At 42.1% G+C, this 24,873-nt stretch overlaps 1 protein-coding gene across 1 annotated transcript in view; it reads left to right on the forward strand.

Annotated features, from left to right (window-relative positions):
- Positions 1 to 24,873, forward strand: part of si:dkey-250d21.1 — a 121,339-nt gene that overhangs the window by 78,623 nt on the left and 17,843 nt on the right. The window contains exons 7-10 of the mRNA XM_034179123.1: positions 882 to 2,647; positions 5,639 to 5,687; positions 6,496 to 8,315; positions 8,460 to 8,496. Coding sequence (XP_034035014.1) covers positions 882 to 2,647; positions 5,639 to 5,687; positions 6,496 to 8,315; positions 8,460 to 8,496 — 3,672 coding nt within the window. The remainder of the gene's footprint in view (positions 1 to 881; positions 2,648 to 5,638; positions 5,688 to 6,495; positions 8,316 to 8,459; positions 8,497 to 24,873) is intronic.

A 24,873-nucleotide genomic window follows, 5' to 3' on the forward strand; every position in this document is an offset into this window, starting at 1 on the left:
TCCCAACTTCATCGGAACTGCGGTTGTATGTTGCGTAATTGAACGTTGCGGTGTATCCATAAAAATATGGGGTTCATTATGGACATAAATGCCTCACAGTATGTACAGTGTTCCTGTAATACTATTTTTGTGTGTGATAAAAGAAAATGCTACTAAAATAGTTTTCTTTATTGATTTATAGGCTCTTTGTCATTGCCAGGCAGCATTTTGGAGCGAAAAATGCATGATTTGGCAGGGGGGTGTTCTACTTCAGGGGGTATGTACAGTGGGGTTAGACTAGATCATTTGGTCAATGATTTGCATTTTCATGTTCATACGTAATAACCATCCCCATATTTTTAAAGGGGTAATACACAGCAATGTTTAATTATGCAAAATAGTACCACCCCCTACCTTCATGAGATGAAAGGGGTCACTCGATTTCGGCAGGGAAAGCGAGGTATCTCAGGCATAGTGAACCTTCGGGTAGAGATGCCCTACCATTGCCATGCCATGTACAGGGGGGTTAGACTAGATCAGTTGGTCAATGATTTGCATTTTCTTGTTTATAATAACTCTCCATATTTTTAAGGGGGTATTTCAAAATATTTGTGCTAACACCAACCCCTACTATAATTTGTCCCTGATAAAATACTTCAACTCACATTAAAAATAAAAATTTTCATTACTTGACATTTAATTCTGGACTAATGTTGCAGTGCTATTATAGATGTAAAGGGAACCATCTGCGATGGCTACAGTATATTATGGACAGCTGAAAGACTTCTTCATATAGATTCTCTAGTACACGTAAAAAAAAACTGGAAATCCTACTTTGTAGATGTAGTATTTGCAGATGTGTTCAGCTATGTGTCACAAGACTATTCCAATCTGTGTTTCAGTGCCAACTGATGAAAACCATGCAGAAAAGGATGCTGAAGAAGAATTACAACTTATAAATCTGGAGATGGATGCAGAAAGGCTAGTGGAGATGAAATGTGCAGAGACTGATAGAGAAGCTCTCAAGTCTGCTCTGCAGGCTGCAGTGACTGCTGCATACAGCAGTCAAAGCAGGCAACATTGTGAGGTTTCATCTGTGCAAGATGGAGAAGTTGAGTATGTGACCAAGTCTGAAATGAAAGAGGTTCTCAGTGTGTGTGAAAATGCAGTCCGAGAGGGAATTCTCATGGAAGTGGGGACTTCATTCTTCTCATTGTTCATTGATGGTGTTGTGAAATTAGGGGATAAAGACTACCTTCCCCTTTTCCTTCGGTTTTTGGACAGTTTCGATGTCATGCGATTGGAGTTGATGGGATTCCTTCAGGCTGATCTTGATTGTGATGTCCTGGTACAACGCCTTTTGGATATAGTAACTGCTGAGTGGCACCTTGATTTGAGCAACTGCAGGGGTCAAGCTTACCTGGGATCTGGTGATGTTTCCTACAAGCTGAAAGCCTTTGCTTGCAAAATACAGGAAAAATACCCCCTTGCTATAAGTACACACTGCTCCTCGTACTCTTTCAACACATGGTGGTCCAAATCCATCCCAGTGCCTGCTGTAAAAAGAGCCTTGGATGCATTTGAGGAAGTTTTGATGTTTTTTGGAAGTAATGCTTCTCTCGAAAAGCAACTAGATCATGTGATTAATGTTGGTCTTAAAGAGAACTATGAAAAGGTCCAAGAGTTACAGGGGAAGTTCTGTGCTCTTTGGCAAGAAAAACATGATTCATATGAGGTGTTTGTTCAGATGCTAGAGCCCCTTGTTGAATGTCTTGACAAAATCAAGAATAACCCTCAGAGATGGAAAGCTGATGTGGCTGATCAAGCTGGTATGCTTCTCTGCAAAGTGATGGACTACGATTTTATTATTGCCATGGTAGTCCTGAAAAATGCATCGTCCTTTACCAGAGAGTTAAGTGCAGGTCTCCAGAAGGGCCACTTCAGTGCTGCTTCCCAACTTTGTCAAATCAGTGGTATTGTGGCCACTCTGACCCGAGTAAAAACAAACATGAAGGTGTTTCACCAGAACTGGTACGATGAAGCCTGTGCGATGGGTCAGAATCTAAGAGGGCAGGTGGAGGTGCCCGAAAGCCCTTTGTCAAGGGATGGCATGATGAAACCAGTAGGAGTTTACAAAGATGGGTTAAGTGCACCCCTCATAGATAACCTTATCGCTGCTGTTAAAGATCATTTTTCTGAGGACCACAAAGAAGCTCTGAACTTTCTTTCTCTGGTTCCGCGGTCTGTCTTAATCAGTTACATGTTTGAAAACTTAAAGTCGAAGCCCCCTCTCTACAGCAGTGATCTCCCAGATGCTGACAACTTCTTCACAGAGCTGTGCTGCTGGAGAGTGACATGGAAGACCAAAGCATCTGTGACTATCCCAGACACAATATTTCATACACTACGCTTGCCACTGATGCAGTACTTTGGAAATATCAATGTTTTGCTGAGGATCATGTCTGTGCTCCCCAGCACAGCACTTGAGGACTGTGGTGTTGTAATGCGTCACAAGAGATTCCAGGAATACCTGAGAAATACAGATCCCAAAGACAGGTGCCCATGCTTGGCGATGTTGCAGGTGGGCACTGACTTCAGGAGAGACCTGGACCGCATGGTGACCCAGTGCTTGAAGGTGACTCCACAAGCCCTGGAAGGTATCTGTCTGGTAAGTGTTTGCTTTTCAACAGAATCACTGCTGGGTTTAAAGAGACACTCCTTCAACATAGATGGTAGCTCAAAGAGCACATACCTCTACTTCTATGCATGGTTCATTTTATTCCTTAAAAAGTGACAACTGTGTCCGTCACAGTGGACAATGACGGACTATAGTTGGTTACACGATACCATGTGATACTGCAATAGCATAAAAGTTTCAGTTTAACTCAGCAACATATTGCAGAAGAACTGCAGACACATTACAATATTTGACCATACGGTAGTCCGTTCTGTGCAGTGAAGGAAAAAAGCAAGAACTGTGTAGCACCTTTGTCCCATCTTTGGTCCATACACAGCTTCGAAGTGAAAAAAGAAGAGGAATATTTTAAGAACTTGAAATGTTACTGTGCACATAAGATGGTAAATGGACTGCATTTAGGGTAGTGTTCAGAATAATAGTAGTGCTATGTGACTAAAAAGATTGATCCAGGTTTTGAGTATATTTCTTATTGTTACATGGGAAACAAGGTACCAGTAGATTCTCAAAAATCCAACAAGACCAAGCATTCATGATATGCACACTCTTAAGGCTATGAAATTGGGCTATTAGTAAAAAAAGTAGAAAAGGGGGTGTTCACAATAATAGTAGCATCTGCTGTTGACACTACAAACTCAAAACTATTATGTTCAAACTGCTTTTTTAACAATCCTGTGAATCACTAAACTAGTATTTAGTTGTATAACCACAGTTTTTCATGATTTCTTCACATCTGCGAGGCATTAATTTTGTTGGTTTGGAACCAAGATTTTGTTCGTTTACTAGTGTGCTTGGGGTCATTGTCTTGTTGAAACACCCATTTCAAGGGCATGTCCTCTTCAGCATAAGGCAACATGACCTCTTCAAGTATTTTGACATATCCAAACTGATCCATGATACCTGGTATGTGATATATAGGCTCAACACCATAGTAGGAGAAACATGCCCATATCATGATGCTTGCACCACCATGCTTCACTGTCTTCACTGTAAACTGTGCCTTGAATTCAGAGTTTGGGGGTCGTCTTACAAACTGCCTGCAGCTCTTGGACCCAAAAAGAACAATTTTACTCTCATCAGTCCACAAAATATTCCTCCATTTCTCTTTAGGCCAGTTGATGTGTTCTTTGGCAAATTGTAACCTCTTCTGCACGTCTTTTATTTAACAGAGGGACTTTGTGGGGGATTCTTGCAAATAAAGTAGCTTCACACAGGCGCCTTCTAACTGTCACAGCACTTACAGGTAACTCCAGACTGTCTTTGATCATCCTGGAGCTGATCAATGGGTGAGCCTTTGCCATTCTGGTTATTCTTCTATCCATTTTGATGGTTGTTTTCCATTTTCTTCCACACGTCTCTGGCTTTTTTGTCCATTTTAAAGCATTGGAGATCATTGTAGATGAACAGCCTATAATTTTTTGCACCTGCGTCTAAGTTTTCCCCTCTCCAATCAACTTTTTAATCAAACTACGCTGTTCTTCTGAACAATGTCTTGAACTTCCCTTTTCCTCAGACTTTCAAAGAGAAAAGCATGTTCAACAGGTGCTGGCTTCATCCTTAAATAGGGGACACCTGATTCACACCTGTTTGTTCCACAAAACTGACGAACTCACTGACTGAATGCCACACTACTATTATTGTGAACACCCCCTTTTCTACTTTTTTTTTTACTAATAGCCCAATTTCATAGCCTTAAGAGTGTGCATGTCATGAATGCTTGGTCTTGTTGGATTTGTGAGAATCTACTGAATCTACTGGTACCTTGTTTCCCATGTAACAATAAGAAATATACTCAAAACCTGGATTAATCCTTTTAGTCACATAGCACTAGTATTTCTCTGAACACTACTGTATATTGCGCTTTTCCATCTGCATCAGACACTCAAAGCGCTTTACAATAATTCCTCGCATTCAGCCTGATGTCATGGTGCTCCCATACAAGGCGCTCACTACACACCAAGAGCAACTAGGGGATTAAGGACCTTACCCAAGGGCCCTTTTCCGGTCAGGCTGGGATTTGAACCAAGGATCCTTTGTTCTACCATTTGATTTTTTAATTCCCACATTAATGCCTTGTGTCAAGTTGAATGCACTAAAATAAGAGCGCAAATAACACCTGAGCAACAGGCATTATTCTGTGTTAGTGGATAACACAAGACAAGGAATACATAGACTGAGGGTGGGATAGATTTTTTTTTTTTTTTTTTTTTTTTTTTTTTTTTTTTATGAGCGAGAGCGAGAAAGAAACTTTTTTGCAGAATGAATGACTGGGCTTTGTGGGCAGCCAAAGTTATTTATTTTGTGTGTTATCTATTAATCAAACCATAGGAATAAATTATGTTGTGCATTGATTAGCATTATTGCCCCCACCCCCCAACCACACACACACACACACACACACGCACGCACATGACCACTTCAAGGTTTTGTAGGTGTGCAGCTTTTTTCTTGTCATTTGGTTTTATACATCTTCACATCACACAAATTCTTTATGGACGTTTGATGGACTTTGGCCATGGGAAGATTGATATTTCACCTGTAAAATGTGCACATTTATTTGTGTGTGTGTGTGCATGCTTGCCTGTGTGTATGTGCTGTCCTGGGAATACATGCATATGATTGAGTCATAATGTGTGGATTTGTATGAATCCACACATTGTATTTGTAAGTAGTGTACAGCCACCTTTAATCCTGTCACCACTCTATAAGTATTAAGAATGTGGTGACTCTTAATCAAACATTTAAGTCAAATGAAATGTCATCATACTGGCTGAGCCTGCTGTGTAACCTTATGAAATAGGAAAAATAAATGCTTCAGTATTTTAAAGTGTTGTTAACATACTCAATTTTGCAATGTATTAAAAAGTAGGCTCAGATTTGGGTTTAAAAAAAACCTATCGTGAAACCTCAATTTGTTTTTATTCAGTATTCATTTGTTAAATCTTTTTACATTTTTATTCTCAGGACAAGGAATCCAAAAGCTTCATCAAGAACCCTGAAGATTGTATGGAAGGTATGATTTTAATTATCTTTTATAATGACTAAATAAGACCATGAGAATATTGTATCCACAAGAAATGAACTGAATTACAAAACACAGATTCGGTGGGAATATAACAAATAAACTTGTTGTTCAGAAGTCCTTCGGAAACATTTTGTGTACAGAACAGATTCTGTCACCTGTGTGACAAAGCACGAGGAAGAAGAGCTACTTAAAAAGATGAGGACCGACATTTAATTGGGAGGTTAGCCTGCGGATACAAGTAAATGGACTGCATGGTCTGCATTTATATAGCGCTTTTCCATCTGCATCAGATGCTCAAAGTGCTTTACAATTATGCCTCACATTCACCCCGATGTCAGGGTGCTGCCATACAAGGCGCTCACTACACACCGGGAGCAATAGGGGATTAAGGACCTTGCCCAAGGGCCCTTAGTGATTTTCCAGTCAGGTGGGGATTTGAACCCATGATCTTCTGGACTCAAGCCCAACACCTTAACCACTAGACCATCACCTCCCCATCACAAGTACAAAAAATAATAATGTTAAGTGCTGAAATGAACGGCTTCCTGAATGAATCTTGGTGAGAGGCTTGTTCTTCTGTTTACAACAAGAATGAGCACTTCATGAACAAAGTTTTTGTGTTGACTAAAAAAATGGAGCCCTAAAACTTCCCAGGTTAAAAAATACCAGCGTTCCTCTTTAATGCGAGCAGGACTGTGAGGTCTCATTTGGTTATTAAAAGTTATTTGATCATTCACATTTGTATGACTTGAAGATCTGATGACTTTTTTCCTGCTTTTCTTTTTGAAATATGTAGTTGGTAGTGTCAGCGAGGAACAAAAGGAGCCCAAGATTCAGAAAATTGTCGTTGTAGGTCCTCCATGCTATCAGGAGGTCGAGGACCAAGACATGAAACCAACAGATGAGAATGAGCACACAGGAGATAATCGGCAGAATTTGGTGACATTATTCAGACTGGCTACACAACTGGGCAAGAAGAACCTGAATCTCTTGGACATGTCGGAAGAGGACAGAGACGTTTTCATGCAGGAGCTTGGCATGTGCCACTGGTTTGAAAGTGAGAGCAAACATGCACCTTCTATAGGCAAGGCTGAGATGGTGACATTAATCATAAGAGGAATCAGAGATGTCATACTGAAGGAAATACACGAATCTCCATACTTCTCACTTATCACAGACAAATCTGTTAAAATTGCTGACAAAAAGCATTTGCCTGTTTTTGTCCGTTATGTCGGAGAATCTGCTCCCAAAGTAGAACTTTTGGGTTTTTTACCATTTGATGAAAGCTGTGATGTCAGTGTACAAGCAAGAAACCTTGCAAAAATTCTCACTGAAGAATGGAACCTACCAATGTCTCAGTGTCGTGGACAAGCATTTATGCCTTTGGGCTCATGTTACCAAAGCCTGAGGAGGATGTCCTTGGATTTCCTCCAGAGCTACCCACTCGCTGTTGTTACACCTAGTGAGTCTTGCGGCCTTGCCCACTGGCTTGCAGGAAGTGTGCCTTGCCCATCAGTAGTAAAAATGCTGGACATCACAGAAGATTTGCTCCTGTTTTTCGATGAATCTCCTTGTCTGGAGGAACAGTTGGCACAGGCTGTAGACGGGCTGTTGAATATGCCAAGGGAAGCTCTCGAGGAAATTCCAGAAACATGTTGCTCGAGGTGGAAAAAGAGAGAGGATTTCTTTGACATACTTGCTGACACATTGGAGGGTATTCTCGGTTGCCTAGATGCTGTTAGTTCAAATGCCACAGGTGCCAAGTCAATGCATGCTCAAGTTCTCGCAACCGCTTTGAGAAATCTGGATTTCATTGTCACTCTTGTGATTTTGAAGAATGCTTGTGCTCCTCTTCGTAACTGTAGCACTGTCTTTCGCTGCGGAAACCCTGCTGATATTCTCTGTGAAGTGGAAAAAATCCCCTCAATCATTGACACTCTTAACAAAATGTTGGAAAATGTAAGCAATGTGCACGCTGTGTGGTTTGACCAGGCATTCCAGCTAGCAACCAAGGTAGCTCCAGAACAAGTGTGCTTCTCAGAGGAAGTCAACAGCTATGAATCTCCAGAGATATATTACAGAGAAAATCTCAGCGTTCCTCTCCTCAGAAGTCTCATTGACGAGATGAAGCACAGCTTCTCAGATAGTCACTTAAAGGCTCTGTCAATCTTGTCGTTGTTGCCTGCCTGTAATCCGCAGCCTATTCTGCCAGACTCTGCAGACAAGCCGTTTAGCCTCCATCTTGTGGATCTTGCTGAACCCGATGCAGCTGAGCAGGAAATCAATGCCTGGGCTGCAGTTTGGAGAGAGAAATACCAGGATGTTTCTCCTCCCACATCCATTGCGGAAACACTCATCCATCCTGAGTCAAAGAGTCACCCAACAGTTACCGCACTGCTTAGGCTAGTTGCTGTCCTGCCTAGCATCAGTATTGAGTGTGACCTGATGAAGACCACTCTGAATTCCATGAGGGACCTCTTAAAGAACACTGTATGCATGGGCAGCAGAATGGATCATGTGATGCTTCTCTCTCACTTCATGACCCTGCAAAGGCTACCGGAGGTGATTAAGATGTGTATCGAGCTTTTTCCAGAGAGCAGCCTTTGTCTCTCCCAGGTACATTCAAAACTACTGCCCTTTAGCATGATGCATGTTTTTCAAGTAGAAGATCACATTTGTTTAATATATTTGAATGTAACTTTTTATCAGTGAGAATGGATGAAGAAAAGCTTTTTTTTTCTTCTTCTTCTTTTTTTTAAGGTAATGGAAACATTACAAATCCAACAATTGTATAAAGGTAAGATGGTTCAAATTGACATGACTCTCATGCCAACTTAATGTATTTGCTGGGCAATCATAGATACAGTGCATCCAGAAAGTATTTACAGAAAGTATTTCCACATTTTTGACTCATGCAATGTAATGTGAGTCTATGTAATGAATGATCCATCTGTTGTTGTCGTTGTTATGCCCATAGACCCTGTGTTTTTTCCAGGCACTATAGTTTCACTAAGTGTTGATATAGAGATTCCTTATGCGGCAGCATCTTTTGTCTGGATGAGGACTAGATGGTGCATTGTTGTCCTATACCCATGCGTACCTTTGGGGTAAAAACATAATTTTTGACAATAAACTTTGACATTGGCTGTAACTTTAATACTTTATGGAATACAGTTTTCATATTCACAGAAAGTATATTATTCCATTATGGCCCTGTGATGAGGGCAAACGAAACAAACTTCTGTTGAACTTCTGTTCCTTCCCACTGTCGCCAAGTGCTTGCTCACAGGGGGTCGTTTTGACCATTGGGGTTTTTACGTAATTATTGTATGGTCTTGCCTTACAATATAAAGCGCCTTGGGGCAACTGTTTGTTGTGATTTGGCGCTATATAAATAAAATTGATTGATTGATTGATTAATGTTAAATTTTTTAAATTTTTTTGATAAAACTCTAACGGAACCATAGTCTCGGTTGAGGGTGGGGCTAAAGGGGTAAAATGAAAGAGCATAATTGTGCTTCCAGGGACAACCCTTGCTTATCCCCATCAGAAACATGGCAAATTGTCCCGCAAACAAAGTGAAAATGCAAAGAAAAAGTGACGATGTGGTGGAATGCGGACGAGTTGCAGTTTGTTTATGACCCAGTGTCGCAGACCGAATGGTCCGCCCCTAAAAATTGGTCCGCCCTGCCTCCACTGCGCATGCGTCATTTCGGAGCTCTGAACAGTCTCTTTACCCAAGTGATCAAATGGAATAATGGGATTATTGACCATCAGATGACAAGGTGAAACCTCTTAAAGCATTATAAAGTCAGTTTAAACAGAAACAAGGCAACACTTGGTGACGCCTTGAAATGACCAACGAGCAGTAAGCACATCAGCTACCAGCTCGTGTAGCTGCAATGCTCTGATCTCTTCCTCCGTCTTTTATGATGAAATAATGCTGAATTTATGTGGAAATGATTGTTGTACAAAAGCTTCAGATATCTGTCACTGAGATAGATGATGACTGGAGTTCAGGTTTAAGCAGAAACGAGGTGATAATCGATGAACTGCGGCTCATGATGCAAGTACCCAAATGTATGTACTTGTATTCCGTCTGGAAAAAGTGGTATTGGTGCATCCCTAGTTTTGATTTATAAATCAGATTAATCCTGATAGAATAACTATATTAATGTCAACCCTTAAAAAGTACAACGTGAAAATATACCACATATGTTCATTTTAAAAGAATGCACTAATTCTGAAGATTTGAACTATAACACACACACACATGCCCAAAGGGATTATGGGTAAACTCAGCCTCCACTCACACTGATTGGTTGACTAATTCATTCTATGTAAAAACCAATGCAAGTTAATGTAATGTGTGTGTGTTGGTCTTTACAGATAAATGGGTTTTGTAAAGTATGTCATTTTTTTTCATTTGTAGAAAAAAAAGAAAAGAAAAAAAGGCACTTGCAGAACCAAAAAGTCTGTGTAAGTTCTGATTCAGGTCAACAGCTGTGTGATATAACCAGGTTCAAAATGCATAGAACACTGCCATCTACTGGCACGCGGTTATATCACACGGTTGTCGAATCACAACTTACCCATAATCCCTTTGGACATCTGTGTGTGTTCAAATCTTCAGAATTAATGCATTATTTTAAAATTAACAGATGTGTTATGTTTCACATTGTACATTTTAAGAGTTGACGTTAATGTAGTTATTCTATCTGGACTACTTTGATTTATAAACCAAAACAATAAGTCAGACCTGCTTTCCTTTTCAAGACCTCTGCCTCATAGCTGAACCTCTGTATGCTGTCAAGTTAAATGATGCTTCCCTACAGCAGTGGGCAGGGTGCACAAAGACAGAAGCGCTGACTCATTGGTGTTGGCGACTCAGTGAGAGCACATAATGATCTACAGTCTCTGTTCTGAAGTCCCCACTGCCCCTAAGCAGTTACAAGCTGTCAGTACACAGTGTGCTTCATGGCATTTGCAAAGCACAGAGCAAACAGAGATCTACTACACTCCTCTGCATTCAAAGTGTAAATGAATCACGTACGCTTGTTGCCACCGCGGCTGATTCTGCCCTGTTTTAGAAGGGATCTAAAACAAAAAATTTGTTTCTCACCTAAATTACTGCTGGGATGAACTGATCATCCTGGCCTAGAGAAGTTATTACTTTACTTTGAGAAGTGATGGCCAATGTTAATGCCAAAATAAATCAAGAATCAAGTTTATTTGTAGTTCTAAATGTTAAAGTGTTTTTGCTCACTTTTTTGTCTCTCCCACAAAGTTATTCTTTTTCCTACAGCATCTGTTACAACATCATATTATGCAAATAATATGCAAATTAGATGATGATGCCATTTAGCAAATTTAGTGGCGGCTGATTTACTTCAAAACTATTAGCCAATGACCTATCCAGTGTTTTATATACACATCAGTGGGGGAAAATCTATTTTGATAACTTTGATTTCACACTTTGAGCATGTCATTCTGTGGAAGACAGTTTAGAATCCAGTTGTATCAATAACCATCTACAGCCATCCATGATTCAATTTCTCACACATGTAATACCAAGGATTTAAATGATTACTAGAACCCTTAGCTAAAAGATACATCCTAAGATGCACTGGGACACATCTTCAGTGATGTTCCGTAGCTCATCGGACATTTTGGGTCTTTCAACATCATACGCCCTCCCTCCGGCGACCCAGCCAGGGAAGATCAGACCCTGGCTTGTGTCCCAGTAGCATTTGCCCACAGATCGCTCCTCCTGATCCAAAGCCATCTGGAGGCTCTTTCTGCTGCTTCCATGGTGGACTTGATGGCTTTCCGTTTTGCAGCCCCTGTGATGCCAAGCAGCGAGTACACCTTGCATAGTGAGCGGCCAGCAAAACCCCTACACCCCACTTCAGTGGGCTCGCAGCGTGCTTTCCAGCCTCTTCTTTGGCATTGCTCGACCAGCTCCTGGTACTTTGACCGCTTACGCTCATTTGCCTCCTCTATGCGATCCTCCCAGGGAACTGTCAGCTCAATCAATAGCACCTGCCTTGAGGAAACTGACGAGAGCACGATGTCTGGCCTCAAAGCAGTTATTGCGACATAGTCTGGGAACTTGAGCTGTTTGTCCATAGCCACTCGTAGATCCCAGTCAACAGCTAAGGTGAGAAGGCTGGCTACAGGTTTGGGGTGTGACTGAGGCTGCTCTCCAGCCCTGACGAAGCTGATGCTCCTTCTGCCCAGTTGTTGCCTGGCGCTGTAGTTTTTATCCACTGCTTTAGAGAGAGTATCTGCAATAGACTAAAGCACCTGGTCGTGCCGCCAACGGTATCGGCCCTCTCCCAAGGCTATCGAGCAGCTGCTCAGAATATGTTCCAGGAAACCTCTCCTAGAGCACAGTGCACAAGCCGGAGAGTCACCCATGCCCCAGAGGTGGAGATTAGATGGGCTGGGCAGGACATCATAAGTGGATCGAACCATGAAGCTAATGCGCTGGGGTTCTGAGATCGTCCATGAAGGCCCTGATGGGGGGCTGCCGAATGCCAGACTTGGACAGAGGGCCTCTGCACTCCTCAGCTGCTTTGACAACCATATTCATGGCCAGGGCAAAAAGGCTAACTGAGATGGTGCACCCAGTTATGATGCCCTTTTCAAGCCGATGCCAGTCTGATGTTACACTTCCAGAAGTGACTCTGCACCTGAAATTCCCATAGTAGTTCAGGATGAGGTCCTTGATCTTCCTAGGTACATGATGCCGAACCAGGGTAGTCTCCACGAGCTTGTGGGGTATGGAGCCATAGGCATTGGCCAGGTCAAGCCAAAGCACCACAAGGTCTTCCTTACCCTCTCGTGCCTCCCTAATCAGCTGGGTGACAACCCCGGTGTGTTCCAAGCATCCTGACACTCCTGGAATCCCACCTTTCTGGACCGAAGTGTCAATGTAGCTATTCTTAAGGAGGACGTCTGTCAACCTTCTGGAAAGGATACTGAAGAAAATCCTCCCCTCCACACTAAGGAGCGAGATTGTTCTGAACTGCTCTAACTTGGTGGAATTCTCCTCCTTGGGTATCCAGACACCCTCCGCCTGCCTCCACTGATCCGCAACAGCTCCTCTGTGCCAGATCACACTCAGGATCTTCCAGAGGATTCCAAGAAGCTCCGGGCAGCGTTTGTACACCTTGTAGGGTACTCCACTGGGTCCTGGAGCTGATTTTGCTCTGGCTGCAGTCACCACCTCTTGGATTTCCTTCCAGGTGCGCTCAGAGGTGGTGAATTCAACAGAGGGAGTCGGCATGTCCAACAAGGCACTTTGAGGCCCTAGCTCGTGCTCTCTTTCAGCGTAGCTCAGGTTGCTTTCGAGGAACTGGAACTCTTCCTTGGAGCAAACTAGCCGCCCACTGCGCTTCTTCCCCAGCAGCTGTTTGGTGAATCCGAATGGATCGGCTATGAATGCAGTTCGCTTCCTGGCTTTCTCTCTCCTCCATCTCCTGTGCCATTCATGTCTTCGCAGAGTCATGAGTTTCTTCAGCATGATGTTCCGGAGCTCAGCTAGTGGTGGTTTCTCCTCCTCTGTCGCTACCTTGTAGTGCCTAGCCAGGGCCCGCAGCTCTTTCCGCAGATGGTGGATCTTTTCAGCCCTTCGGTTTTTAATGTAGTCAGGTCTGCTGGACTTGCACTCCTCCACACCAAACCTCTCTGTTCCAAAAGTGACAATGATGGTTGTCATGGTCTGGAGCCGCCTGTCAGCATCCCCTTTTGCTATTGCTTTAATGATTCTGGCTGCGTCTACATCAAATTGGTGCCACACTTTGTGCTGGCTCGCTGCAGGCCACTTAATGCGTGGCTGTTAAACTACTTTGCTGGGGGCTGGAGAGCTTGTCACATAGAGGTTCTGGGCTCTGTGGGGTGTCTCTCGGCCGGGCTCCTCCGTCGTCTCACCAAGACTGAGTCCTGTGCGCTGTGCTGCACTCTCACGTACCAAGCATTTCATTCGGCGTTGTGTCTGTCCTGTTGGGGAACTCATCCTCCCCCCCTCTCGGGTTCCCCTGGGGGTATTTCTCTATTTCTTAGAAAAATATTATTTTTGGATTATTTTCATAATTTCTGTGTTTTTGAGAACTTTGATTTCAGACTATGATTGCAAATGATATGTCATCGATTTTTTGAACTGAGTCAGTGAGTGTGCTGGTTGCGTATGAGTCACACGACAAGTGTCTACCTGCTGTATTTTTTATGTTACAGCCTTGGTGAAAAAGTTTTTTTAGAGAGAATTTTGCAAATGTATTAAAAATAAAAAATAAAAAAAAATCACACAGATACAGTAGTGTTCAGAATAATAGTAGTGCTATGTGACTAAAAAGATTAATCCAGGTTTTGAGTATATTTCTTATTGTTACATGGGAAACAAGGTACCAGTAGATTCTCATAAATCCAACAAGACCGAGCATTCATGATATGCACACTCTTAAGGCTATGAAATTGGGCTATTAGTAAAAAAAAAAAAAAGTAGAAAAGGGGGTATTCACAATAATAGTAGCATCTGCTGGTGATGCTACAAACTCAAAACTATTATGTTCAAACTGCTTTTTTAGCAATCCTGTGAATCACTAAACTAGTATTTAGTTGTATAACCACAGTTTTTCATGATTTCTTCACATCTGCGAGGCATTAATTTTGTTGGTTTGGAACCAAGATTTTGCTGGTTTACTAGTGTGCTTGGGGTCATTGTCTTGTTGAAACACCCATTTCAAGGGCATGACCTCTTCAGCATAAGGGAACATGACCTCTTCAAGTATTTTGACATATCCAAACTGATCCATGATACCTGGTATGTGATATATAGGCCCAACACCATAGTAGGAGAAACATGCCCATATCATGATGCTTGCACCACCATGCTTCACTGTCTTCACTGTGAACTGTGGCTTGAATTCAGAGTTTGGGGGTCGTCTCACAAACTGTCTGCGGCCCTTGGACCCAAAAAGAACAATTTTACTCTCATCAGTCCACAAAATATTCCTCCATTTCTCTTTAGGCCAGTTGATGTGTTCTTTGGCAAATTGTAACTTCTGCACGTCTTTTATTTAACAGAGGGACTTTGCGGGGGATTCTTGCAAATAAATTAACTTCACACAGGTGTCTTCTAACTGTCACAGCACTTACAGGTAACTCCAGACTGTCTTTGATCGTCCTGGAGCTCATCAATGGGTGAGCCTTTGCCATTCTGGTTATTCTTCTATCCATTTTGATGGTTGTTTTCCATTTTCTTCCACGCGTCTCTCGTTTTTTTGTCCATTTTAAAGCATTGGAGATCATTGTAGATGAACAGCCTATAACATTTTGCACCTGCGTCTAAGTTTTCCCCTCTCCAATCAACTTTTTAATTAAACTACGCTGTTCTTCTGAACAATGTCTTGAACGTCCCATTTTCCTCAGGCTTTCAAAGAGACAAGCATGTTCAACAGGTGCTGGCTTCATCCTTAAATAGGGGACACCTGATTCACACCTGTTTGTTCCACAAAATTGACGAACTCACTGACTGAATGCCACACTACTAGTATTGTGAACACCCCATTTTCTACTTTTCTTTACTAATAGCCCAATTTCATAGCCTTAAGAGTGTGCATATCATGAATGCTTGGTCTTGTTGGATTTGTGAGAATCATCTATTGAGTCTACTGGTACCTTGTTTCCCATGTAACAGTAAGAAATATACTCAAAACCTGGATTAATCTTTTTAGTCACATAGCACTACTATTATTCTGAACACTACTGTAAGTATTCATAGGCTTTGCCATGAAGCTCAAAATTGAACTCAGGTGCATCCTGTTTCCACTGATCATCCTTGAGTTGTTTCTGCAGCTTAATTGGAGTCCACCTGGGGTAGATTCAGTTGATTGGACATGATTTGGAAAGACACACACCTGTCTACATATAAGCTCCCACAGTTGACAGTGCATGTCAGAGCACAAACCAAGCATAAAGTTAAAGGAATTATCTGCAGACTCAAAGACACGATTGTCTTGAGCGGCAAATCTGGGGAAGGGTACAGAAACATTTCTGCTGCTTTGAAAGTCTCAATGAGCACTAGAGATGGGCCGATAACCGGTTTCACGGTATACCACGGTATGAAAAAGCCACGGTATCAAAACCATTAAAATTTTCCGTCATACCATCCCTACAGTATGAGCAGGTTGTGAGAATTCTTGACAGGCAGGGTGGAGGTGGCCGCTGCCGCCCTTCCCCCTGGTGCACACCTCTGTCTCTTTTTACAAACAGGCAGATAACATTAGCTAACGCTGCATCATGGCTGAAGGAGGCAAAGCCTACACTGAACTTTTCCCTCCGTTTAAAGGACCAAGTCAGCTTTTTTGTTTTATTTTCCGTGGAATAGCCCTTCAAGCCAAAAATGGTGGCAACAAAGCACCGTAGCTATGGCCTGTGTCGGACAATCAATCAATCAATCAATTTTTTTATATAGCGCCAAATCACAACAAACAGTTGCCCCAAGGCGCTTTATATTGTAAGGCAAGGCCATACAATAATTATGTAAAACCCCAACGGTCAAAACGACCTCCTGTGAGCAAGCACTTGGCTACAGTGGGAAGGAAAAACTCCCTTTTAACAGGAAGAAACCTCTAGCAGAACCAGGCTCAGGGAGGGGCAGTCTTCTGCTGGGACTGGTTGGGGCTGAGGGAGAGAACCAGGAAAAACACATGCTGTGGAGGGGAGCAGAGATCGATCACTAATGATTAAATGCAGAGTGGTGCATACAGAGCAAAAAGAGAAAGAAACAATGCATCATGGGAACCCCCCAGCAGTCTACGTCTATAGCAGCATAACTAAGGGATGGTTCAGGGTCACCTGATCCAGCCCTAACTATAAGCTTTAGCAAAAAGGAAAGTTTTAAGCCTAATCTTAAAAGTAGAGAGGGTGTCTGTCTCCCTGATCCGAATTGGGAGCTGGTTCCACAGGAGAGGAGCCTGAAAGCTGAAGGCTCTGCCTCCCATTCTACTCTTACAAACCCTAGGAACTACAAGTAAGCCTGCAGTCTGAGAGCGAAGCGCTCTATTGGGGTGATATGGTACTACGAGGTCCCTAAGATAAGATGGGACCTGATTATTCAAAACCTTATAAGTAAGAAGAAGAATTTTAAATTCTATTCTAGAATTAACAGGAAGCCAATGAAGAGAGGCCAATATGGGTGAGATATGCTCTCTCCTTCTAGTCCCCGTCAGTACTCTAGCTGCAGCATTTTGAATTAACTGAAGGCTTTTTAGGGAACTTTTAGGACAACCTGATAATAATGAATTACAATAGTCCAGCCTAGAGGAAATAAATGCATGAATTAGTTTTTCAGCATCACTCTGAGACAAGACCTTTCTGATTTTAGAGATATTGCGTAAATGCAAAAAAGCAGTCCTACATATTTGTTTAATATGCGCTTTGAATGACACATCCTGATCAAAAATGACTCCAAGATTTCTCACAGTATTACTAGAGCTCAGGGTAATGCCATCCAGAGTAAGGATCTGGTTAGACACCATGTTTCTAAGATTTGTGGGGCCAAGTACAATAACTTCAGTTTTATCTGAGTTTAAAAGCAGGAAATTAGAGGTCATCCATGTCTTTATGTCTAAGACAATCCTGCAGTTTAGCTAATTGGTGTGTGTCCTCTGGCTTCATGGATAGATAAAGCTGGGTATCATCTGCGTAACAATGAAAATTTAAGCAATACCGTCTAATAATACTGCCTAAGGGAAGCATGTATAAAGTGAATAAAATTGGTCCTAGCACAGAACCTTGTGGAACTCCATAATTAACTTTAGTCTGTGAAGAAGATTCCCCATTTACATAAACAAATTGTAATCTATTAGACAAATATGATTCAAACCACCGCAGCGCAGTGCCTTTAATACCTATGGCATGCTCTAATCTCTGTAATAAAAGACACAGAGTGATCCAAGATACCAGCAAAGGATTACACGGAAGGAGTAAACTTTATCCCATCTTTGAAATCACTGAGAAGTATAAGTGGTGGACTCAAGTCGTGCTTGTGGTTGACCAAATTTCTCCCACAAACATGTCAAGAAGGACAAATACATCTATTCCAAGCACTTTGTTGGTGAAGCTGGGCCAAGTATTGAGCATCCGGAGTTCCGGACCTTATTCCAGCCAACGGTTCTCCCTAAGCAAGTAAGTCATGTTTCCCACGGGGCAGAAGTTACATGTCTAAAAGAGAGACTATTATTTGGTAGTTTCTCTAAAGTTATCAGTGGTATAGTGCTCATAGCGGTAGAATTAGTGCACCTGAATCACGCGCGCTTCATATGCAAATAGCCATAATGTTGTTAAAGCACATTTTAAAGCTATACATTAAACCGTGAAATTGCAGTATTTTTGCCCACGGTTATCATACCGTCCAAATCTAGTACTGGCCCATGCTTAATGAGCACAGTGGCCTCCATCATCCATAAATGGAAGAAGTTCTAATCCACCAGGACTCTTCCTAGAGCTGGCCGCCAGTCTAAACTGAGTGATCAGGGCAAAAGGGCTTGATGGCACCTGAAGGACTCTCAGACCACGAGAAACAAAATTCTCTGGTCTCATGAGACAAAGATTGAACTCTTTGGCGTGAATGCCAGGCATCATTTTTGGAGGAAACCAGGCACTATCCCTACAGTTTAGCATGGTGGTGGCAGTATCACGCTGTGGCGATGTTTTACAGCAGCATGAACTGGGAGACTAGTCAGGATTGAGGGAAAGATGAATGCAGCAAGGTACAGAGACATCCTGGATGAAAACCTGTTCCAGAGCGCTCTTGACCTCAGACTGGGGCGAAGGTTCATCTTTCAGCAGGACCCTAAGCACACAGCCAAGATATCAAAGGAGTGGCTTCAGCACAACTCTGTGAATGTCCTTGAGTGGCCCAGCCAGAGCCCAGACCTGAATCTGATTGAACATCTCTGGGGAGATCTGAAACTGGCTGTGCACTGACGCTCCCCAGCCAACCTGATGGAGCTTGAGAGGTGCTGCAAAGAGGAATGGACAAAACTGCCCAAAGATAGGTGCACCAAGCTTGTGGCATCATATTCATCATATGTCATGGGTTAAAGTTCTCCGTCACCACAACGGATTTCTGTCATTTTGAAAATTTAGCCACACATACGCGTGCGCACGTGGTGTCATGCGTGTTTTGGGGTCGAAATATGATAGTCTCACTGTCAAAGCAACATCCCGTTCTGCGCTAATCAAAGCAGTAGCAATGTCAGCGTGGTCTGCGGAGGAAGGGACTGTGTGAATTTTCACTCGTCACCGCTCTGTTTACTGCTTGCCATGAGCCACGGTTCTTCTCCTCACTGTCTTCGTGGGAACGTTGGCAGACCTTCCCCAAGTTGAGCAGGGTGTGGCTTTGGTTTGAACCATTGACGCATCGATCCGACTCACTGTTTCAATGGTTTCGCTTTATCTTAATTTTCCCCCACTAAAACCCTAAAGTGCATATGTCTGAGAGTAATATTTACCTTTTTTATATTAAACCGACCTGTTATGGTCTTCTAAAACAGTTGATAGATGTATTTTATAACTTAAAAACGGGACCAATGCTAACGCGTTAGCATGTCTATGGCGTTTTCAATGTTAAAATTAGCATTAAGCTGTTCGCATCTCAGCAGTTTGTGTGCATGTTTTCTGTATAATAAATAATTAATGGCTTAGTGTTTGTTGTCATAAAAGAGTCATATGTTTTACGAATTGTAATTTTTTTATTTTATTTATATATATATTAATAATAATAATAATACCAACAACAACAAAATAACAAATATTGTTACAATACAATTTTAGAGAAACAGACAAAAACAACCTGATAAAACAAAACACAACAGAAAAGGTAAAACCAACTAACAATGAACATAAATAAATAAATATAGAAATAACTGTTTCCTGTGAACACCTAGTGACTCTTACACCTCCACTTCATCCCTGTTTTATTTAAGTTTAATGACAATTTGTTTCGGTCAAACCACATCTAAGATGTGTTTTTACACAAGAAAAAAAATAAAATGCAGTAAACCGCACATTTGTGTCTTTTTTCATGAAAATAACTTATTAAAGATCACATATTACACTTTAGTCAGGCCTTTGAAATACTTTTGTGGACTCTTTTTGACGAGAATATAACATCATAACTTTATTACAATCTCAAACGTTGACGTTGCATGATAAAGGCCTTTTAATAATAACTCACTTCAAGAAATAATGGCAAAACTCATATGTAAGTTAAAAAAAAAAAATTATTAATCGATTACTAAAATAATCGTTAGTTGCAGCCCTAGTTTGTTTTACGAGTGAGAGCATTTTACAGATTAAATGTGAATAAGCCAGTTTTGAGTTTCTCAGTGTGCATGCGTTTTCAAAACTGGTGACAGTGTTACTTTGTGCACAGCAGAACAACGTTGTCAGTTGTTTTAGGCCCTAATGTTGTATTTTATTGACTGTACAGCCAGTGACACAGCACCCATTTGGTGCATTCACCGGATTAGAATTTTAGAAGAATTTTTACTTGACAGTTTGAAGTGACTTTTCTTTGTTTCAGAGGACTACATTTCCATTACAATTCACCAGAATATACAAAATTTGACTTGCTCTTTTAAAAAATTTCTGGGGGAGCACCCCCAGACCCCTCCATAATCAATACTGTGTTTTTACTTCACAGATTGAAGTGACTTTTATTTGTTTCAGAGGGCTTCATGCTCAGTAAAATTCACCAGAATATACAAAATTTGGCTTGCTCTTTAAAAAAAAATTCTGTGGGAGATCCCCCAGACCCCCATAGTTTGAAGTGAGTTTTCTTTGTTTCAGTGTGCTTCATACCCATTAAAATTCACCACAATATACAAAATTTGACTTGCTCTTTTAAAACATTTCTGGGGGAGATCCCCCAGACTCCTCCATAATCAATTGTGTGTTTTTACTTCACACTTTAAAGTGATTTTCTTTGTTTCAGAGGGCTTCATACTCATTAAAATTCACCAGAATATACAACATTTGGCTTGCTCTTTTAAAAAAATTCTGTGGGAGATTCACCAGACCCCCATAGTTTGAAGTAAGTTTTCTTTGTTTCAGAGGGCTTCATACCCATTACAATTCACCAGAATATACAAAATTTGGCTTGCTCTTTTAAAAAAATTCTGTGGGCGATCCCCCAGACCCCCATAGTTTGAAGTGAGTTTTCTTTGTTTCAGAGGGCTTCATACCCATTAAAATTCACCAGAATATACAAAATTTGACTTGCTCTTTTAAAAAATTTCTGGGGGAGATCCCCCAGACTCCTCCATAATCAATAGTGTGTTTTTACGTCACACTTTAAAGTGATTTTATTTGTTTCAGAGTTCTACATTCCCATTACAATTCACCAGAATATACAAAATTTGACTTGCTCTTTTAAAACAATTCTGGGGGAGCACCCCCAGACCCCTCCATAATCAATACTGTGTTTTTACTTCACAGATTGAAGTGACTTATTTGTTTCAGAGGGCTTCATGCTCAGTAAAATTCACCAGAATATACAAAATTTGGCTTGCTCTTTAAAAAAAAAAAATTCTGTGGGAGATCCCCCAGACCCCCATAGTTTGAAGTGAGTTTTCTTTGTTTCAGAGGGCTTCATACCCATTAAAATTCACCAGAATATACAAAATTTGGCTTGCTCTTAAAAAAAATTCTGTGGGAGATTCACCAGACCCCCATAGTTTTAAGTGAGTTTTCTTTGTTTCAGAGGGCTTCATACCCATTAAAATTCACCAGAATATACAAAATTTGACTTGCTCTTTTAAAATATTTCTGGGGGAGATCCCCCAGACCCCTGTGTAATCAATAGTGTGTTTTTACTTCACACTTTAAAGTGAGTTTTCTTTGTTTCAGAGGGCTTCATACTCATTAAAATTCACCAGAATATACAAAATTTGGCTTGCTCTTTTAAAAAAATTCTGTGGGAGATTCACCAGACCCCCATAGTTTTAAGTGAGTTTTCTTTGTTTCAGAGGGCTTCATACCCATTAAAATTCACCAGAATATACAAAATTTGACTTGCTCTTTTAAAATATTTCTGGGGGAGATCCCCCAGACCCCTGTGTAATCAATAGTGTGTTTTTACTTCACACTTTAAAGTGAGTTTTCTTTGTTTCAGAGGGCTTCATACTCATTAAAATTCACCAGAATATACAAAATTTGGCTTGCTCTTTTAAAAAAAAATTCTGTGGGAGATCCCCCAGACCCCCATAGTTTGAAGTGAGTTTTCTTTGTTTCAGAGGGCTTCATACTCATTAAAATTCACCAGAATATACAAAATTTGGCTTGCTCTTTTAAAAAAAATTCTGTGGGAGATCCCCCAGACCCCCATAGTTTGAAGTAAGTTTTCTTTGTTTCAGAGGGCTTCATACCCATTACAATTCACCAGAATATACAAAATTTGGCTTGCTCTTTTAAAAAAATTCTGTGGGCGATCCCCCAGACCCCCATAGTTTGAAGTGAGTTTTCTTTGTTTCAGAGGGCTTCATACCCATTAAAATTCACCAGAATATACAAAATTTGACTTGCTCTTTTAAAAAATTTCTGGGGGAGATCCCCCAGACTCCTCCATAATCAATAGTGTGTTTTTACGTCACACTTTAAAGTGATTTTATTTGTTTCAGAGGACTACATTCCCATTACAATTCACCAGAATATACAAAATTTGACTTGCTCTTTTAAAACAATTCTGGGGGAGCACCCCCAGACCTCTCCATAATCAATACTGTGTTTTTACTTCACAGATTGAAGTGACTTATTTGTTTCAGAGGGCTTCATGCTCAGTAAAATTCACCAGAATATACAAAATTTGGCTTGCTCTTTAAAAAAAAAAATTCTGTGGGAGATCCCCCAGACCCCCATAGTTTGAAGTGAGTTTTCTTTGTTTCAGAGGGCTTCATACCCATTAAAATTCACCAGAATATACAAAATTTGGCTTGCTCTTAAAAAAAATTCTGTGGGAGATTCACCAGACCCCCATAGTTTTAAGTGAGTTTTCTTTGTTTCAGAGGGCTTCATACCCATTAAAATTCACCAGAATATACAAAATTTGGCTTGCTCTTTTAAAAAAAATTCTGTGGGAGATCCCCCAGACCCCCATAGTTTGAAGTAAGTTTTCTGTTGTGTGTCGGACGCAGCTCGGAGAACCGACCAGCGTTTGAAGGACCCAGTATGAAATAAGCAGAGCACGGTACAAAGGCTAACTGAATTTAATACATAACAGTGATAATATAATAACAAAAAGGTGCGGTCTGGCGTGGTGCGCTCCCAGCAGCGCTAACGGTCCGGAGCCAGAAGCTGTTTCGGACCCAAGGACCCCGCCGACACCCCCCAGGTGGCCGCAACAACCGAGTCTGTGAAAGAAGGAACCATTATCTGAGTCCACACTCTACACACAGAACACTTAAAGGTGTACAAACAGCAAACACTTCCTGGCTTGATTACTGATCAGCTTCCCAACCTGCAGGCATGGAACATCCAGTTCACAAAACTCCACTGCAGTGGAAGCTGATACATGACTAACAAACAGCTCAATACAATAAGGTGTGAGGGACACCACATTTACTGACTGTATAACTGTTAGTCACAAAATCTAACGTACCTCAGGAAGTGTGCTGACGAGCGTGAAACCTCACCCCCTCCTCTTTCACAGACTGTGCATCAAACCTGGACGTTCTCAGCATCCGCTGCTGATGAGATGGCTCCCAAGACGACGATCTCACCCGTCTGGTCACAAGGTCGAGTCTCTGGCAAATACACACTGTGCACTCCAGTCTTAAATGCCAACATGTTCCAATCCATCCAGATGCACCACAGCTGTGAGTCCTGACGAGTCGCAGGTTATCAGGGTGAGGTCCTGACAGCCTCAGCAACACAGCCACTCAGTCCCAAATGCACGCCACCTGGGAGGAAAACCAAAAGACAGAAACAAACCGGCAGCCAGGCCCCCCCAGCCATATAACAGTACCCCACCCTCACGGGAAGCCTCCCGGCGACCACGCACACCTGGCCCAGGAGAAACACCCCCCTCCAGGGACCATGGCTGGAAACCGTGTCCGCGTTCATCCTCCAACAGACTGGTTGAACTGGCTGCATCTTTGCCCTTGTTTCTGACAGTCTCTTAGCACAGGTGTGGCCAGGAGTTCCTACACCTGTGCGGTCAGCCTTTATCCAAACATGTGTAATCAGTCATAAAACAAAACAACCAAAACACCCCCCCCCCCTCCCCAGGGGACCGTCCCATCAAACCCCAGGGAAGGGGAGAAAGGAAAAACAACCCAAACTTGAGCTCAAACAAAAATGCCAAAATACCCCCCCTCCTCCCCCCAAACGACACGTAGGGACCAACACCCCCCAGAGGGCCTCCCGCCAGCTCCAGGAGTAATAACCACGGCCGAGGTCCCTCTGGGATCCAACGTCACCCACGGGGACTACCAGCGCCTCCCAGAGGACCACTCGTCAACCCCAGGAGACGCCTCCCCTCATGACCAATGGACCCAGCCCCGGCCGTCCACGGCTAGATGGACCCAACGCCCTTTCCCCCCCAGAGGACACCACAGTCAAACCCTGAGGGCGGAAACTGGGGGGGGGAAACAAAAAGATACCCCAAACCCCCCCCTCCCCTCCCGGGTGCAGAGGCTACCTGGGAAACGCCCAGCACAACCTAACTGCACCCCTCCAGCAATGCCGACACTACGGCACACCCGGCTGGAGTCAGAGGAGAAGAGAGGGCATAACAAAAAATAAAGAGAAAAAACAACCCAAGTACCACCCCATCACCCCCCAGGGGACCGTTCCATCTAACCCTGGGGATGTGAAACAAAAAGAAATAAAAGAAAAAACAAACAGACCAACACACAGTTGTTTGGGTCCTTTTTTTTGTTTTTTTTTGTTTTTTTCCAGACAGGCTGCAGGGTCACAACCCCAGACAAATAGTGGACAACAAAAAATAAAATCCCACACAAAAACCAACTCAAAAAACACCCACACAAAATGAACTAACAAAACAAATCAGTGAGTTATACCGTCAAGCTCAACCAAATGGAACACACCTGTTCCTACTCAAGAGCTTGACGGTAACGTGATTCAGTCACCACAAGGGGGAGCCAGA

This window comes from Thalassophryne amazonica, chromosome 9 (genome assembly GCF_902500255.1).
Source record: "Thalassophryne amazonica chromosome 9, fThaAma1.1, whole genome shotgun sequence".
In the NCBI taxonomy this organism is placed as follows: Eukaryota; Metazoa; Chordata; class Actinopteri; order Batrachoidiformes; family Batrachoididae; genus Thalassophryne; species Thalassophryne amazonica.